This window comes from Dama dama, chromosome 27, assembly GCF_033118175.1.
Source record: "Dama dama isolate Ldn47 chromosome 27, ASM3311817v1, whole genome shotgun sequence".
Lineage (NCBI taxonomy): Eukaryota > Metazoa > Chordata > Mammalia > Artiodactyla > Cervidae > Dama > Dama dama.
In genome coordinates this window covers 49,725,316-49,743,946 of record NC_083707.1, presented here as the reverse complement: position 1 = coordinate 49,743,946, position 18,631 = coordinate 49,725,316, and the positions used below count along the sequence as shown (strand labels likewise).

General features: G+C 47.6%; 1 protein-coding gene across 2 annotated transcripts in view; it reads left to right on the top strand.

The window, feature by feature from the left end:
• Positions 1 to 18,631, top strand: part of MYO5B (myosin VB) — a 342,213-nt gene that overhangs the window by 245,156 nt on the left and 78,426 nt on the right. For both annotated transcript variants that reach the window (XM_061131126.1, XM_061131125.1), the window contains exons 13-16: positions 4,510 to 4,632; positions 5,539 to 5,622; positions 14,702 to 14,842; positions 15,712 to 15,809. In XM_061131126.1, the coding sequence (XP_060987109.1) occupies positions 4,510 to 4,632; positions 5,539 to 5,622; positions 14,702 to 14,842; positions 15,712 to 15,809 (446 nt within the window). The remainder of the gene's footprint in view (positions 1 to 4,509; positions 4,633 to 5,538; positions 5,623 to 14,701; positions 14,843 to 15,711; positions 15,810 to 18,631) is intronic.

The following is an 18,631-nucleotide window of genomic DNA, read 5'->3' as shown; positions in this document are numbered from 1 at the left end:
CTTGCAAGGAGCAAGCGTCTTAATTTCATGGCTGCAGTCACCATCTTCAGTGATTTTGGAGCCCAAGAAAATAAAGTCTCTCACTGTTTCCATTGTTTCCCCATCTATTTGTCATGAAGTGATGGGACCAGATACCATGATCTTAGTTTCCTGAATGTTGAGTTTTAAGTCAACTTTTTCACTCTCCTCTTTCACTTTCATCAAGACGCTCTTCAGTTCTTCTTTATTTTCTGCCATAAGGGTGGTGTCATCTGCATATCTGAGGTTATTGATATTTCTCTCCCCAATCTTGATTCCAGCTTGTTCTTCATCCAGCCTAGCATTTCTCATGATGTACTCTGCATATAAGTTAAATAAGCAGGGTGACAATATACAGCCTTGACGTACTCCTTTCCCAGTTTGGAAACAGTCTGTTGTTCCATGTTCGGTTCTAACTGTTGCTTCTTGACCTGCATACAGATTTCTCAAGAGGCAGCTGAGGTGGTCTGGTATTCCCATCTCTTTAAGAATTTCCCACAGTTTGTTGTGATCCACACAGTCAAAGGCTTTGGCATAGTCAATAAAGCAGAAGTAGATGTTTTTCTGGCACTCTCTTGCTTTTTCAATGATCTAGCAGATGTTGGCAGTTTGATCTCTGATCCCTCTGCCTTTTCTAAATCCAGCTTGAACATCTGGAAGTTCATAGTTCATGTACTGTTGAAGCCTGGCTTGGAGAATTTTGGGCATTACTTTGCTAGCGTGTGAGATGAGTACAATTGTGCAGTAGTTTGAACATTCTTTGGCATTGCTTTTCTTTGGGATTGGAATGAAAACTGACTTTTTCCAGTCCTGTGGCCGCTGCTGAGTTTTCCAAATTTGCTGGCTTGTTGAGTGCAACAGTTTCACAGCATCATCTTTTAGGATTTGAAATGGCTCAACTGGAATTCCATCACCTCCACTAGCTTTGTTCATAGTGATGTTTCTTAAGGCCCACTTGACTTCGCATTCCAGGATGTCTGGCTCTAGGTGAGTGATCACACCATCGTGATTATCTGGGTCATGAAGATCTTTTTTGTATAGTTCTTCTGTGTATTCTTGCCACCTCTTCTTAATATCTTCTGCTTCTATCTTCTGCTTCTTAATTAATATCTTCTGGGTTGGTCTGGAATCAGTGTTTTGCTGAGCATGTGAAAGTGGTGTTCTGTGAAGGTGGGAAAGTGGAGGAGGAGACGGCTGTCAGGTGTGGAGGAAGGAGCCACTTCTGCCTGGAGCTGTTAGGACAGCAGAGTCCTGGAGGCCCAGCTCTCACAGAAGGATTCAGGGCTGATGCGAGCAAGGTCACCTGAGAGTCACCAGGGGTCGGAGTCATCAGCGAGCCTGCAGAGGTCTGGGATGGAGTAAGATGGTGACCAGGAAGGCTGTCTTGGTGGCACAGGCCCAGGAAGATGGGGACAAGAAACAGAGGTGGAGTAACTGACTCTGGGCTCCTTATCAACCAGCTCTTGTCAGCTGTTGGGCTGGGGCAGGCTTTAGCCCCAGGCGATGTCTCAGGCCAGTGATGGCAGCCAGACATATAGTTTCCTACGAGGGTTCCAGGAGTGCCTTGGTGAAAAGCTGTCCTGGGCCACAGGTTTTATACCCCAAACTGTCGGGGATGAGGGAGTTAGTAAGTCCAAGGATTATTTCATGCCCCACACCCCTGTTTTTTCTGTTTTATTTCAATAGCAAAGAGTAAAATCAGGTTTAAATGTATTTTAACAGCTTTATTAAGATAGAATTAATGAACCATCCAACTCACCTATTTAAAATACACAAGTCAGTGGTGTTTTTTTTTTTTTTTTGGTGTATTCAAAATTGTGCAACCATCAATTTCAGAACATTTTCATCATCCCCTAAAGATATACATTAGCGGTAATTCTCCATTCCTCCACAGCCCTAGGCAACCACGAATCTACTTCTTATCTCTACATTTGCCAGTTCTAGACTTTTCATCCAGATGTGGCCTTCACCTTTGGTGTGACCAGTGGCCAGCAGAGCAGGTCAGAGGGATTCACCTCCTGAGGGACAGTGCCTGCCTAGATAAAGGCAGAGCTGGAGTCCAGGCTCCTGGCCCAGTGCCTTTGGAGAGGAAGAAAGTTTGCATGAAGCTGCTGGCAGATACTTTTTTAAAAAAGGATTTGATTTGCTGCATATTCCAGAGCTACTGATAACCACAATCTAGATTTTATCAAAATACAAGATTTGCTTGCTGTCTCCAATGCCTGTTTTAAATCTACTTGTCTGGAAAGATTTTTGGAAATGACTGCTTCCCACCTAACCTTGCCTTTGTGGCTTCTTTAAAACTCTGACCTCGGGCAGGAAAGCGCAAGTAGTGAGGAGCACATCAACCAGCCTGTCCTGGCTTGAACCCCAGTTCTGCTGCTTGCCAGCTGTGTGCCCTTGGGCAGGTTACCTAACCACTCTGTTTCTTCACCTGTCAAATGTGTATAGTAGTTTCCCTGGTGGCTCAGATGGTGAAAAATCTGCCTGCAGTGCAGGAGACCCAGGTTCAATCCATCGGTCGGGAAGATCCCCTGGAGAAGGCAGTGGCTACCCACGTCAGTACCCTTGCCTGGAGAAGCCCATGGACAGAGAAGCTTGGTGGGCTGCACTCCATGAGGTTTGCAAAGAGTTGGACATGACTGAGAAACGAATACCTAGTTCATAGGATTGAATGAGTTCATATATCAAATATATATAGAAAATTGCCTGGCAGTAAGTTCTCTGGACATTTGCTTTTGGCATTATCTGAGATTCTTCATTCCTGTGAATTTCTCCTGGCCTTCATTTTTAGTCAAGGATGGGGGTGAGAAGAGAGACCGACCTTTGTCAGGAAATATGTTTACATATGACCTTGGTTTCGAGCCTCTCTTCCTCATTGATCCATGCAAGTCTGATTTAGGGAATATGTAGGATTATGAAATCTGCTGAGAAGCCCAGTTTCACTGACAAGATAAGATGAGCTGGATACTGGCAAATGCAGGTACTGACCCAGGTGGGACTTCTCATCACGGTCCTGCCCTTCCCTGTCCTATCTGACCCGGGTCTGCCAGGACTGGGTCCACTGTGCTTCTGTTCTCCAGCTTCGCCTCCTGGGAGCTCAGCCAGCTTGGCCTCTTGCGACCCCCACACCTGGTGTTTCTGAACACAAGCTGCTTGGAGACAAATATGAAACAATATATTTAAAAATGCTGAGTTAAATATATTTTATTTCATCTGCCCAACGCAATTAATAGCCTTCTTCAATAAAAAGTTTTCTTAAAAATCCTATGGCACTTAACATTGGATATTCAGTACCAGTTACACCAAGTTGAACGTTGAGAAAAATCTGTTTGTTTACAAAGTATTTGAGAAATTTGTTTTCAAGTGGGTAAGCAATTTTTCATATGCACAGGTTTTTATTAATTTACTAAACAAAGCCCTTTTTAAATGGCTAGTGCAAGGGTCACCTTCAACCCTGCCTGATCAAAATGTACAGTCTAAACTAATGAAAGGGCACGTCAGTTAGTGGCCCATAGCTGGGGAAGGGGTGTGTGCAGTGATGCTCAAGAATGAAGGGGGGTACCTTCACATTCAATAAGGTGCCATCATCTTTGACAATTCAAGAGTTGGGTACAGTGGCTCTGTGTTTTGTTTTCAGCAAAGTATGATGTGTTTTCACTTTTGAAGCTGTCTCTAAAGATACGGAAAGAGGCTGCTCTTCAGAATCCTTAATGGAGTGAAATCTCTGAATGTAACTTTGAGTAAGGTAGAGATTAGCACTGCATAGTTCAGTCACTAGGTACTTAGCACCCAGTTTGTGGCTGGAACCCAGTTTTAAGTTTTTTGAGGGGCAGACATATTTCTCAAGTGCAGCAAACGTACAGTTTGTAGAGACAAGACAATACACAAAACCCAACTGATGAACAGTGTTGGACAGTGCATGTGTAAGAACTCAGCTGCAAGAATTCCAAAGTGAAATCGAGGGTGGTCAGGAAAGGCTCCAGAGAAAAGGACAGACTTGAGCTGAGCCTGGACACTGGTGTTCACATGAGACAGAGGGCAGGCTGACCTGCTGCAGGAGTTGGCCTGAGCGAACAGGAGCTTGGACTAGAGAAGGGGTGATGTGTTCATGACCCCGAAGTCACTAGCCCCACCAGAACGAAAAAGCATCTTCAGATTTATCCCGTGGGTTGTGATTCTGCTCTTGTGACCTTGGCCTCCACCCTTGTCCTCTCCCGGCTTTTTCAGCATCTGCCAACCGGCAGGTTCCCTCAGGCTCAGTGCATGCCTATAGATGCCACAGGAGCCAGCACGCAGGGCACGTTGAGTGTGCTATGTGGGATCCCAGGTGTCTGTGGTTGAGTCTGCTTTCCACAACCAGTTAGGGACTGGGTCTGAGTGCTGAATCCAGCCTTGTTGAGGTCAACTTCCTGGCAGACTCTATCACCCTGCCTCCGCTCTCGACTTCCTTTTTCCTCTTCACAAAACCCTGATTTTGTGAATCCACAGGTCCCCAAAGGAACCGACCAGAACTGGACTCAGAAGCTCTATGACAGGCACTCTGGCAGCCAGCACTTCCAGAAACCCCGCATGTCCAACAAGGCCTTCATTGTCATCCACTTTGCAGATAAGGTGGGTCTTCTCATGGTGGGCTCAGTACTCCAAGAGCCCCACCCTCAGGGGACTTGGGGTTCTTAGGCTGAGAGGGAGCTGACCTTTGAAGTCAGGTAAGTGGCCTGAAGTCTCTTGGGTGGGACCTTGTCTAGCTTCTTGGAACCTGAGAGAGGAAAGAGTGATTCCTTCTCCATGTGGCTCCTTTCCCAGCAGCTGGTGTAGACTTAGAATTTCTCCATGTGAATTGTGTTTCATATGCACTAGCCCAGTGCTTCTCAAATTTTCACATGCATGTACATCACCAGGTCTTGCTCAAAGGCAAGTTCTAATTCAGTAGATCTGTCCTGAGGCTGACAAGCTGTATGAGCGCACCCAAAGGAAGCCTTCTATCCAGGCCCATCTTATGGGAACTCCTTTTTGAAACAATGTGTTATTTGCTCTGTCCTGTCTGACTCTTTGCAACCCCATGGACTATAGCCCACCAGGCTCCTCTGTCCATGGAATTCTCCAGGCAAGAATACTGGAGTGGGTAGCCATTTCCTTACTCCAGGGGATCTTCCCAACCCAGGGATCAAACCCAAGTCTCTGCCTGCATTGCAGGCAGATTCTTCACTGTCTGAGCCGCCAGGGAAGCCCAGAACAATGTTGTTATTATTCAGTCACTCAGTTGTGTCTGACTTTTTGCAACCCCATGGACTGCCGAAGAATGTGGTTTTCCACAAAATGAATATTCAACTCTCTCTCTGTAATTCTTGGTATGTGTTGGGTTTGCATTTTACATGAAAACATCCGTGGGTTTCCCGTGTACACACAGCTCTTTGCAGAAGACGCTGTGGACGAGATGAAACCACTGGAGACGCTGCTGAGGTCCCCGGGTCAGGCAGGAGTGCTAACTACCCTTTCTGTTTCTGGCTGTGGCCCCAGGTGGAGTACCTTTCAGATGGTTTTCTGGAGAAAAACAGAGACACCGTGTATGAAGAACAGATCAACATCCTGAAGGCCAGCAAGGTAAAGAGCTCCGGAAGTAGAGAAACAGAAGTGGAGCATCCAGGCCAGAGCTGGGCAGGGTGTGGTCAGTGCCGGCCCCAGTCTGGAGCGTGGTGGGGGAGGTGAGGGGCCTGCAGATCGTTTCAGTCTGAGAATTTCAGGGTGGCCTGATGAAAGGAAGGAAGCAAGGGATGGCAGAGGTGACTGGGAAAGGTACCAGCTAATGGAAGGATGTGGGAGCTGGGGGACCAGTCTGGAGGGGCGATGGTGGGTCTAACTGTGGAGACATTGCAGGCATCCATTGTGCCATTCGTCTTCCATCTCCTTGGAGCAGATGTAAAAGTACTTAAACCCCTTCAGATCCTAGTTTCAGTGCCTTTGATTTCAGCTTAGTGGTCTGTGGAACCTTCCTACAGCCAGAAACATAGATGGAACAGTAGGATTCAGGGGATGCTTACATCTAAAGTTCTGGAATGTCGCTTTCTAGGATCTCCAAAATTTCAGTTATTTCCTTCTCATGAGCATAACACAAAGGCAGCAAATATTGTGTCCATTCTACAAGTAGAAAGACCAAAGTACCGATTGACCTAAACACATTGATTAAACACCTACCTGGTGAGGGGTGGCCCTGAATATACCTGTAGGCATTTACATTCTGTTATGGGCTGTGGGTGGGCAGGTGAACAAACCTATAGTAACTGAAGGGAGAGGCGGCCTGGGCTGGGGAAGCACAAGGCCTGCTGGTCTGGAAAGCCCCCTTGCTGAGGCTCGGAGGCAGGCACTGATGCTGGCCACAGCCCTTCAGAGGAAGCCCAGGAAAGGACCCTCCGGGAGGTCGGAGGCTTTTTCCCAGACCACGTGACACCGCACTCACTGTGGAGGCCTGATAACACTGCAGGTGGCAGATTAATTTCTCTTTGTGATAAGCTGTAGATGAATGCCATAGGGCTGAGATGATGGAATGCAGAAAATACACCCTGAGAATGGACCCAGGCATCTAGAGGCAGGTAAATCACGTGGCCCCGAGGCCAGGGTTTTAGGGAGGATTTGAGTCATTACCAGCAACGTGGGCAGCCCAGGGTAAACCCTGGCCCGTGTCATCTCCCCATATCTAGAGAATTAGTCATCACTGAGACAAACTTGCTTTGGGTAAATGTGCATGTCAATGTGAGATTAACCCCTCACCTTGCCAAGTGTCCAGCGCTCTAGTCTATGGTGGTTAACGTGACTTTTTCCATTCTTTGCAAGAAAGGTGAGGGATGGGAGGGGAACCACAGTGAGAGTGTAGAAGTGGATGGTTTGAGCCCCAGGGAGCACATTTCCTCATCCTGAGTGTCTTAGAAGTAGAGGCCTGTGACCTCCTGTTACTGTGACAGTGGCCCTAGAGGGCTGAGAAACTTTTCTTTCTTGTGATGGGCTTCTCCTGGCGGGGAGGAGCACAAGTGAGGGACCTGGGGAGGGTTTCAGGTACTTTCCGTTAAGTGCAGCGTCTGGTTCTGCCATTGACTTTTGTCTTAGTCTGAGTGTCTCTTGGGGATCCCAGTATCTAGAAGGGATCTAGAAGGGAATCTCTCACACTCTTGTCTCCAGCAGATTATGTTATTAGCCACTGAGTTTTTTTCCCCTTATTTTTATTTAACAAACTTTATTAAACATTTGTGTGATATATAGCAGTAACAAGTACATGTAGTTAACCTCACGGAACTTACAGTCAAGTGAAAAGATGTATAGTTTGATCGTAAGTTTTGATGATGCTCTGAAGGTCAGGAAGAAGGTTCTATGGAAAAGCATAATAGGAATGTGCTGGGAGTCCCCATGGTCACCTCTAAATCGAGCCATTTGCTAGGAAGACTCACAGAACTCAGCCATAGTGCTCATGGCTATGATTTATTACAGCAAATGGATATAAGGCAAATCAGCAAGAGGGAAGGTGCCCAGGGTAACGGCCAGGGAAACCAGGTGTGAGCTTCCAGAGTCCTTCCCTGGGGGGAGTCCCGCTGAATATGCTTATTTTCCACAGCAGCACCTTTTGATGATGCCTGCCGCCACTGCTGAATCACTTCTGTTGTGTCCGACTCTGCAACCCCATGGACTGTAGCCCGCCAGGCTCCTCTGTCCATGGGCTTCTCCAGGCCAGAATGCTGGAGTGGGTGGCTGTGCCCTCCTCCAGGGGCTCTTCCCAACCCAGGGATCGAACCCATGTCTCCTACGTCTCCTGCACTGGCAAGCAGGTTCTTTACCACTAGTACCCCCTGGGAGGCCCGTGATGATACTTGGCAACTATTTACCAGAGCAGCTCACCTGAGCCTGGGCGTTCAGGGTTCCCTACGGGTGTCAGTGGTGTTGGCACCCTTTGCCTAGCACGTACCAGTTCCAGACTCCCAGCAGGAAAGCAGGTTGGCTCAGCAAAAACAATATTGTTGGTGTAAATAGTTTAGGCTCAGTGAACCATTCTTATCAGGGGCTGCAAAAGACTCCCCAAATCCACGTTTCCAGACACCAGCCAAGCATGTGTCTCGTAAGCAGGTCTCTCTAGGATGATTGTCTCAGGCCTGGTGTTTGCTCTTTTCTAAACAGGTGTATCATTTCAGGTAGGGTGCCCTGAATTTTTATTAGAAATGAAATATAGGCTCATAAAAAATTCAAATAGTATAGAAATATGTAAAATAGAAGTATTCTCTTCCACTCCTGACCTACCTTTTCATGCATTCCCACTCTGATGATACAAACATACTGGTACATCTTTTTAAAATTGAAATGAATGACATTATACACAGTCCTCTCTCATTTTTTTTACTTTCCATTATCTCTTGGCCATTTTTCCACATAAGTACATATCCACTTCTTTTCTTTTTTTAAACAGTTGCTGGTATTTTGCTAACTCAAATAACACTGCAAGGAATGCCCTTTACATATACATTTGCTTACTTGTATAGTTGTGTCTGCCTGTAAATTATTAGAAATGGAATTGACAGTTCAAAGAGTATGCACTTCAAATGTTCAGCAGTATTGCTAAATTGGAGTGTAAAATAGTTCTGTGATGTACTCTTAAGAGGTTCATTGTTCTTGTTTAGTCACTAAGCTGTCTGACTTTTTGCAACCCCATGGACTGTGTAATCTGTCAGGCTCCTCTGTCCATGGGATTTCCCAGGCAAGAATACTGGAGTGGGTTGCCATTTGCTTCCTCCAGGGGATCTTCTCCACCCCAGGGATCAAGCTCACGTCTCCTGCATTGACAGGCAGATTCTTTACTGCTGAGCTACCAGGGAAGCCCACTCTTAAAAGGTACCAACTCCCTTCTCTTCCCTGTCCACCTACCACAACTCTAGCCTTCCCCTTCACCAGCTAACATTTTTAAAGAAACCAAAGACCTTGCTGCCAGGCCCTCCTGCTCCCATCCCAGCAAACCCTCAGAGATGCTGTGATGAGGACCAGCAGCCCTTAAAGACTGAACTGAGAGGGGCTCCCAGGCCCCCCAGGCCCCCCAGGCCCCCCAGACCCCAGCAGGAGGAGGGCTGAGAACACTCCACCCTGAACTCCTTCCAGCCCATTTCAGATATCGCAGGAGATGGAAAGCAGAGATCAATACTAGGTCACTATAAACCTACAGATGGGATCTCCACAGACTACAGCTGCCATCAGAGTGATTGGAAATGTGCTTTAAATCATCCCAACAGGTGGATACAACTGGCAGCATCTGTGGTTGTAGCATTTTTAAAGCTCCTGGTTCACTGAGCCTCTATCATTTTTAAAAAAATTTTTTTCACAGCAGTGCCACGGAGTTTATGTTTCTAACATACACTTAAAGCAAAGAGAAAAATAAAGACCTGGAAAGATACAAGCCTATGGTACCCAGTTAATGCCCACCTTTTTACTGGTTTTCTTCCCACTAAGCATAACTCTTACATCCCACAGGCAAATTCATGGTTTTACTTAAAGTATTTTTATTTGGGGAGAGACCTATTAGCTTTTTCCTTTTGTATGGCATCCCTGGTAAGAAATTAACAAATCAGTGTGAAAAACTCATCAGGATGGGGTCGAAGATAACCACATACCCTGCCAGCCAGAAGGCTGTTTGACGAGCTCCCACCAAGAGCAGTGAAATAAAATGGTGTTAATGAGAATGTAATTAGTAAAGCCAGTTATGCTGCCCAAGAGGCTAGAATACAGCTAATTGCTTCTTCAGCTATCAGAAAGCTATAAATAGAGATTTAAGGAGAGAGATGCCTCTTTTAAAACATGACTTCAGGTTAACAGATTGATTTGTTTTAGATACTAAAGATGGAGAGTTTTCCTTCTTAGTGTTTATTGTAAAAAGCAATAAAATTTATAAGTCGGGGAGGGCGCAGATCTTGAAGGGAGAATTTTTTCTTTTGGAGATTCCCTATTCCAGGGCCCTGTGGAGTTCAGGTCAGAGGGCTGGGCAGTGGGTCCAGGGTACATGCCAGCAGGTGCTGGAAAGCAAGGGCCCTTCTGGGCCGTGTTCCCAGGCAGACCCTGCTGGTACCATCTACACACCATCCCAGCGGATGGATCTCAAGACCAGTGTGGTCCTGAGGCCAGGCAGACCATATGAGCCCAGACTGCCTACCCTGGGCTGCAGCTGTCCCTGAGGTCCAAGAGTCAGGATGCTCGGACAAGGTCCAAACACAATCTCCCCCCGCCCTCCCCCCACATCTCCTTTCTCCCTCTGCTTCAGCTCATCAAGGGTGACGACACATGCATTCCATTGCTTTCTACACTGCTAGCTTCCTTCCAGGGCACACACACATTTCATTTTGAGCAAGCATATTTGCTTTACATTTTTAAAAAGTTGTTATATAATCACTTTTGAGTCAGCATACTATGTAAGATTAGCTTTGAAGCATTTTTGGAGGGCTTCCTGTTTTAAATCCGTTTCTGCTGGTAGTTACAAAGCCTCTCCCAATACTTAGAATAAATAGGTAACTGTGTAAGAGAGAACTTTAGTCAGGAAAACAATATAATCGTTCCCTGCAATACAAGAAGGTCCTGCTTCTTGAAACAAAGTGCTGAGACTTTTCCTCCAAATACCCTTTAAAACCCCTTTAAACAGAGTCAGTTCAGTTCAGTCACTCAGTCGTGTCCGACTTTGCGACCCCCATGGACTGCATCACGCCAGGCCTCCCTGTCCATCACCAACTCCCGGAGTTTACTCAAGCTCATGTCCATTGAGTCGGTGATGCCATCCAACCATATCATCCTCTGTTGTCCCCTTCTCCTCCTGCCTTCAATCTTTCCCAGCATCAGGGTCTTTTCAAATGAGTTAGTTCTTTGTATCAGGTGGCCAAAATATTGAAGTTTCAGCTTCAGCATCAATCCTTCCAATGAATATTAGAGTATTTTTTACCTAAAAGTTCAAAAATTTTTTCCACCTGGAGGGTAGCATATATAAGAATTGATGGAAAAGAAAATGTGTTATTATGTTTACAGCCAGAGCTTTTAAAGATAAGACTCGAAGCTAGAGATTCCAATCAAATGGTTATTGTAGTGTGTCTTATTTTAGTTTCATGTGTCTGCTTTCAAGAAAAGATAGTTAATGTTCATATAAACGGAAGTGAAATGTTCATATAAACGGAAGTGAATAGGTGTGATTTCCAAGGTAACAGCTATGTATGTACCTGTAATTGACATTTTTCTTAAACCCTCAAGTGATCTTTAGAAAGTGTTTTTTTTTTCTTTTTTTTTTCTTCTTTTTTTTCTTATTTCTTTTAATCCCTTTTCAAACAGATCTGCCTCAGGCTTTTAAAATCTATATATCGACTTGAGTAGCAGAGAACACCAAAGCCAGTGCCTGCAGACACTTTGAAATAAGTGACAAACAGTATCAGGGAAGTGCTTGGTTTGTTTGAAGGTTTTATCTCAGTGTTTTCAATATTGAAGGGAGCAGGTTTTTAGAAAGGCCCAGGTGGATCCTGCTTCTGAGGACTGCCCTAAGGTGAATTGTAGTACTTCCATTCCTGGGCAGTCAAGCTGGTAAATAGACTTTCCAGTTGCTTGAAAAGCAGAACTGGAGTTAGTCAATTAAAAACAACAACAAAACACAGCTCTCTCTCTCACTCAGAAATGTGTTCCTTTTGCATGAATCCATTTTCAAGCAAGAGCTTGGTAACTACTTTTCATTGAGACTAAGGGTTTGTCTACAGTTGGGACACTCTAGAGACAAGGAGGTCCCAGTCTGGCCCAGTCCTCTTGTCCTGGGGAGTGGGTCTGGGGTGGGGTAGTGCAGTATTTGCCTGGTCTTTTACTTTGCCTGCAGCCTGAGGTTAAACATGGTACCTCTTGGTCATTCCATCTTGTGGTTAAACTAGATGTCTCTGTGTGTTCACTGAGTTTGTAATATCAATTCTGAATAGAACATAAAGCCTGCTCCTCCTCCCTAGGTTAAGGTCCCAGCAAACTCATCTTCTTCTCCATCCCAGAGACCCAACCACTTCCAATTGCAGTCTCGATAGCCGGGGACCTAACGACGAAAACATAGCTTTTAAAATGCAGTACAAATCCTCCAGGCTTGGTTGTGTTTGTTTCTAAATTATGGCACAGTGCCAGTGTAGATTAAAATCTGCCTTGACCAGAAGTTTTCATTTTTTGTTCTTAACTTATAAATCCTTTAATATATCAAATATATAAAAGCCATAGCTTTTCTGATGGAAGCAAGAGAAAGGAGCTTAAATTTTAAAATTCTTGTTATTGCATTCGATTTCAGAGTTCCTCCTGTGGTTCTGATATAAGCTCCCAACCTCAGAAGTTAACAGATTTTTCACAAAAAAAAGCTACTATTGATGATTTCTGTAAATTAGACTTCTCTAACGGTATAGTCATACTGTTGGTAACTTCTACCCAAGACCCAAACATCTTGGAAGTCCACTTCCGAAAGTATGTGAATTAGAATAATTTAATCAGTTTGTATTGTTCAGACTTGGCAGATGGAATCACTGATGTCTTTAGAATGTGAACCTGGCTTCAGACTCCCGTCGGTCATTTCCCCGCAGACACTTCCAGGTGCCTTTCTGACTGGGCACGTGACCCTTTCTCACGTGGGCCTTGGCTCTCTGGCACGGGTTTACAGAGGCCCTGTGCCTGGGCTGACCTCTCCCACCTCCACCAGCCCCTCTCTTCCTGCTGCTCCCCCTGCTCTCATTTCATATGATGGTGGCTCTTTGCCATAGATAGTGGGGACCAGCAAGTCTGTAAGCAAGGGGTTACTGGCTATGTTTTGGATGTGGAGAAAACTCTAAAACTGGCTGTGGGGTAGAATGTGTTTGCAGAAGGATATGCCCGGAGGTGGGCACTCAGGGTTTGTAGATGACTGGAGTGACCCGGGAGAGCGCTCAGGTGGGCCTGAACTAGGACAGGGGTGTTCTGGTTGATGGAGAAAGGACCGCTGAGACTTAGCCATGGGCAGACTAGGTGATTGGTTGGGATGAGAGGTAGGGTGATGGCAGAATCTCTAACCTAAATTTGGGGAGACAGCAGGTAGTCGTGGCTTGGGCTTTGTTGAGCTTGGAGCTTCCAGTGGAACACCAAGAGTGAGGAGGAGGATTTTGAGCAGAGGGTTGGAAATGTGGATCACAGTGGTGGAAGATCGAGGTGGAGAGACAGGCTTGAAGGGGATAGTTAAGTCACGGGCCCAAAGGACACAGTCCAGGGAATAGGTGTTAGAAGAGTTAAATGGCGATGATGCAGTTTGGGGGAGCCTGCAACTCAGAGGAGAGACGTGCAGGAAGACGGAGCAGTGAAAGATGCTGGGAAAGAACAGAGTGGGGAAAGCAGGCAGACGGCTGGAGGAAAGTGCTGCATGATGGAATAACGCACATGCTGGCTTATGTTTCAGCAAAGTGGTAACGTATTATCTGGGGTGGGGGGCAGTGAGATCGGATTTCAGAGCCCCCAGAAGGCAGACTCGGACATTCAGAATTGGCAGGAGGAGATGGGAGACACCATTTTATTGGGAGTTATGGGAAGAAAGGTGCATGGATACGAGGAAGCAGAGCCCGGAGGCTGAGCACAAGTGTTTGAGCCTCGTTGAGATGCGAGTGGCTCAGGGTTAGAGGGTGGGGCCCAGATGCTCCTTTTGTCCCCTCCCCACCTGCAGGCACATGGGAGTGGCCTTCCAACCCTTGATTCTGTCCCCAGCATCCACTTCCCCAAGGGATGCTGGCACAACCAGTGCCTTGAGAGCTGGGACTCTGTCCCACCTGCCCTGGACCTGGCCTGACCTTCACCCCGGTGACACAGCATTAACAGAGAGGTCATCTTACTTAGTCTCATAAACTCCATACAGCGGGTCCATCCTTATCCCCATTTTACTGATGAAGAAATTAAGGCTTAAGTAACTTTACAAGTTACTTAATGTAGTAATAATAAGTGTGGAAATTTTTAAACAGCTTTGTTAGACCATAGCTGCCTTCTACCACACGAGAAGGGAAAGAAGTTTTGCCCATCTTTGTAGGTGAAGGTTCTGTGAGATTGCCTGGGGAAATTACTTTTTTTCCCTTCCTTTCTTTAAACTATAATTCTTATACCCCAAATTCACCCTTTTAAAGTGTATAATTCAGTAGTTTTAATACATTCACCCAGTTGTATAACCATTACCATGCTAAATTCAAGAATATTTTCATTACTCCAGGGAGAAGCTCTGTCCCCATTAGCAGTCATTCCACTTTCCCCATTCCCCCAGCCCCCGGGAAACACTGAACTACTTTCTGTTCCCTGGACATTTCCAGTAAATGGAATCACATACTATGTGGTCTGCTGTGTCTGACTTTTTCACTGGGTGTGTTTCCAACGTTCAGGCAGGTTTTAGCATGAACGAGGAATTCATTCCTTTACACTGTTGAGTAATATTCCATTGTGTGTATACATCACATCCTGTTTATCCGTTCAGCAGTTGATGGGCATTTGGATTGTTCCAGCTTTGTAGCTACTAAGAATGATACTGCCACAGACACTGGTGTGCAAGTGTTTGTGCAGACATGTGTTTCCAGTTCCATCTGGCGGGTATTGGAAGGCTCCGTGTAAAGAGTGAAAACAGCATGAAGTCTAAGAACTCTTGTTCTCCGTCTTCTTCCTCTGTTTCTAGTTCCCGCTGGTGGCTGACTTGTTCCATGATGGCAAAGACTCTGCTCCTGCCACCACCACTTCTTCCAGGATCAACATTCGCTCCTCCAGACCCGCCGTGAAAGCCTCCAACAAGGAGCACAAGAAAACCGTGGGTTGCCAGGTTAGCCCCCAGGCCCTGGAGCTGTGGACCCTGGCACATGAGGCAAGACTGCCTCTCTGGAGATGAAGGACGGAGGGGCAGAGTCAGAGGGGGGCCCGAGTGGCCTCATTGTCTGCATCCGCAGCCCCCAGCCTGGTCTTTCTGTGCCCTGTGAAGAAGGAAGGTGCAAAACCTTCACTAGAGGGACCGGGTAGGGGAGAGAGGGGAGGACTCCAGCCACACGTTGCGTGGGGGGACCACATTGCAGCACCACAGACACCTGAGGGTGAGCCTGGAGGTCTAGGGGTGCAGTCTGGGAGGGCAGGATCAATAGCCTGGGGACCCAAAATTGAGAAACAGCTCCTGCTGTGGGCTCATGGTGGGCTTTGACATCCAGCGTGTCTCCCAAGAGAGCAGCGTGCCTGCTGAGCCCTGGCAACCACTGACCCTCATGCTTCAGTAGATGCCTGCTCTGGGCGTGTCCTGTAAGGCAGTAACTGCCAGCATGCCACCCAGGCACCCCGTATCAGGGCAGCAGGGCCTCCAGCCACGTGACGGTCCCTCTCACGCTCTTGGCCCTTGCTCACCTCATCTCATCTGATCAGGGTGCTGAGTGAAACGCACCCAGGAGGTCTCTCCCCAGGTGCTTTGCAGAGCCTGGTGCTGAGATGCGGGAGGGTCTGGGGGTTGGCCACACGGCCCAGCAGCGTCAGAGCTGGAGTCCGCCCCCAGGTCCCCGAGGGTCTCCCTGCCCTGCGTTAAACACTGATGAAGCAATAAGAGCATTGACAGCTCCCACCCCCAGTCTCGGGGTGCTCCTGGACGTTCGTGATTCACCACGAAAGGCTGAGGAGGAGTAGGTCACAGGGCGCTGACCTCTGTCTCCCCAGTTCCGCTCCTCCCTGCACCTGCTCATGGAGACACTGAACTCCACAACGCCGCACTACGTCCGCTGCATCAAGCCCAACGACGAGAAGCTACCCTTCCAGTGAGTGTCGCCTCGAAGGTCAGGTGCACGGGGCGGGCGCAGCCCCGCAGGTCTGTGGTCCTTAGCGGGATGAGTGGTGGGTCCTGCACCCCGCCCCGCCCCGGTGGTTTACATGTAGAGTACAGGCCCCATCTCTCTGCCATCCAGGGAACTGGGGGCTGTGAAGGGCCAGCTCCCCGATCTCACGTTGCTTACAGTGATGGTCAGGGGGCCCACGAATCAGAGAGCCGCTTAGAAGTGTGCCGTTAAATGGGGATGTGAGTGCGTCTCACAGCAGCTGCTCAGTTCAGACGGAGCGATCAGGGAAGGATTTGTTATTGAGGAAACGTAACCTCACGTGGTGCATTGAGTGATGAGACGTGCGGATGGTCCCGTGTCTCATACCCCCTCTCCTCCAGGCCTCTAGAGTCATCCGCACTTGCTCACTTTCCCCTCTCTCTGACCCACATTCTGCCACTACTCCTACCTTGAAATTTTCCTTCCAATTCTGTCCCCACTCACATGGTTTGCTGTTGTCGTTGTTCAGTCGCTGAGTCGTGTCCAGCTCTCTGTGACCCCATGGGCTGCAGCACGCCAGGCTTCCCTGTCCTTCACCATCTTCCCGAGTTTGCTCAAACTCAGGTCCATTGAGTCAGTGATGCCATCCAACTGTGACTGACCTCAGCCAAGTCTGGTTAACAATAACTCTTCGGCATCTCTGTCGTCTCTGGGTTGTGACGGATTCCACCTGGCGTTTCTGCCGGTCTGCTGTGACTTCATTGGCCTCCTCACACTCTACGTGTCTGAAACCAGACCCATCCTCCCTGCCCCCCAGAATGATTCCTGTTTATTTGGTCTCTGTCAAAATAAATGGCATAAGCATTTCCTGACATCTCATCCACTCACCAAACTTGGCTCTTCCAGACCAGAAACCTAAGGGTCCCTCTGGACCAGCACCGTCTAGTAGAACCTTCTGCGTGATGGAATTGTTTGGTAAATCTGCAATGACCTACTTCGTCACTACTATGTTCAATAACGCCTGCTGAGTTCTTGCAGTGTGGCTAGGGTGGCTGAGACAGCGAAGTCTTAATTTCATTTTAATTACTTACAGGTGGCTAGTGGCTACCATATCAGACAGCAGGGCCCTTACTCCCTAGGATCCAGTTGTGGTCAAAGTCCTGTGGAGTCTGCTTGACAATTTCTTCCCCGGTCCCCCGTGGGAGACAGGGGAAGGTCCTTCCTTCCACTGTGGCCCTGTTTCAGCGTCTCTCCATTTCTTGCCTGGAGCACTGCCCTGCGCCTGTAGGATGGTCTCTCACTCACCTCTGCAGCCTTTCCGCCTGTTCCCCTGAGCCTCCACACGTGCTATTTTCCCCCTAGCCAAAGGAGGTACATTTTTCCAGCAATTCCTTCCCATCTTTCTGATTTCCTTTTTGGTCCTGGCATAATTTCTTTCTGTGAAATAATTTATTTTGGCAACTCTGACTCTCAGGATGAATATCTGAACTGCCTTCTGCATTTCATATCGGTTAATAAAGCTTGACTTCCACTCTCAGGGGCCTCGTCCTGGAAAAGGTTGGGAAGACAGTGTCGAATCAGCCTCCTTGGGAGCTGGCTGACCATCCACTCTTCTCCCTTCCTCCAAGTTCCCGAGACATGCTCAGGAAATCCCCCTGTGTGGCATCTGTTTACCAGTCACCTCCAGAAAAAGAGAGGCTGTTAGGAAAGCAGCCAGTGTGAAAGACACAGATTACGTGTGAAGGGCAGGAGCGGGTGCTGGGCCAGGAGTGGAGCATGTGGGGGCTGCCACCAGCTCTGCCCGCAGCTGGCCTGACCTTGGGTGATGTGTTTATCAGAACCGGGTGCCCACCACATGCCGAGTTCTCAGGCTGAGTCTCTCCTCCCAAGTGAGAGAAGCCCCTGGGGACTCTCAAAGGGACATGAGAGTCCTAACAGCCCACTTTGCTAGGAGCCTCCTTTACCTTCAGGACCAAAGTCTTCCTCCCAGTAGAGTGGGGGAGGTTACAGAACCAAGTCAGAAAACCTGTGTTCTCGGCTACCGTTTGTTTGGCTCATCCCAAGCAAGGCCCTCACCCTCTTCGTTTCTTTTCCTCCTCTGTTAATTGTGGCTAAAAAAAAAAAAAAAAAAAATAGTTATCCTGATGAAAGACTTCAGCGAGATAATGAGAATTATTTATGACCAGTATAAAAATTTATGTCATGAAAATCTGTGATGTTATTGATGATTCTGGAAACAAAGTGCTGTGGCCCTCCTCCCCCTCCCCTCAAGCTGGGTTTTCTCAAGCTCAGCACTGTGGGCATTTGGGCCAAGTAATGTTTGCTGCCGGGCTGTCCCATGCGTTGGAGGAGACGGGGCAGCATCCCTGGCCTCTGCCCTCTAGATGCCCAACAGTGGCCCATCTAGTGCCCCCTAGATGTCCCCCACCGCTGGGACAACTAACAGCGTCTTATAACAGTAATGTTCCTTGGCAGCAAAATTGCCTCCAGTGGAGACTGCTGTCCTGCACTAAATGCTTCAATTTGATAAAAAGTCTTTCCTTCCACTTTTTCCTTTGTTCAGAAGCCATCTATCCTGGGCACTGGGCTAGGACAGTGGAATCACAATGGATAAAGACATAGTCATCTTCTTAAGGAGTTGTCAGCCCCATATAGCTGGTGACAGCATAAGAGTGACTGTCAGTGGGAATGTGGAAACTGCAGCAATATAGAGGCAAGAGAGCAGGAAGTGTCCAGGGAAGAGGTGGCCCCGGGCAGGTGCGATCATCTGGAGTGGGGATCATCGTCGGAACAACTGGCCACATTTCCTGAAGGCCAGTGGGCTG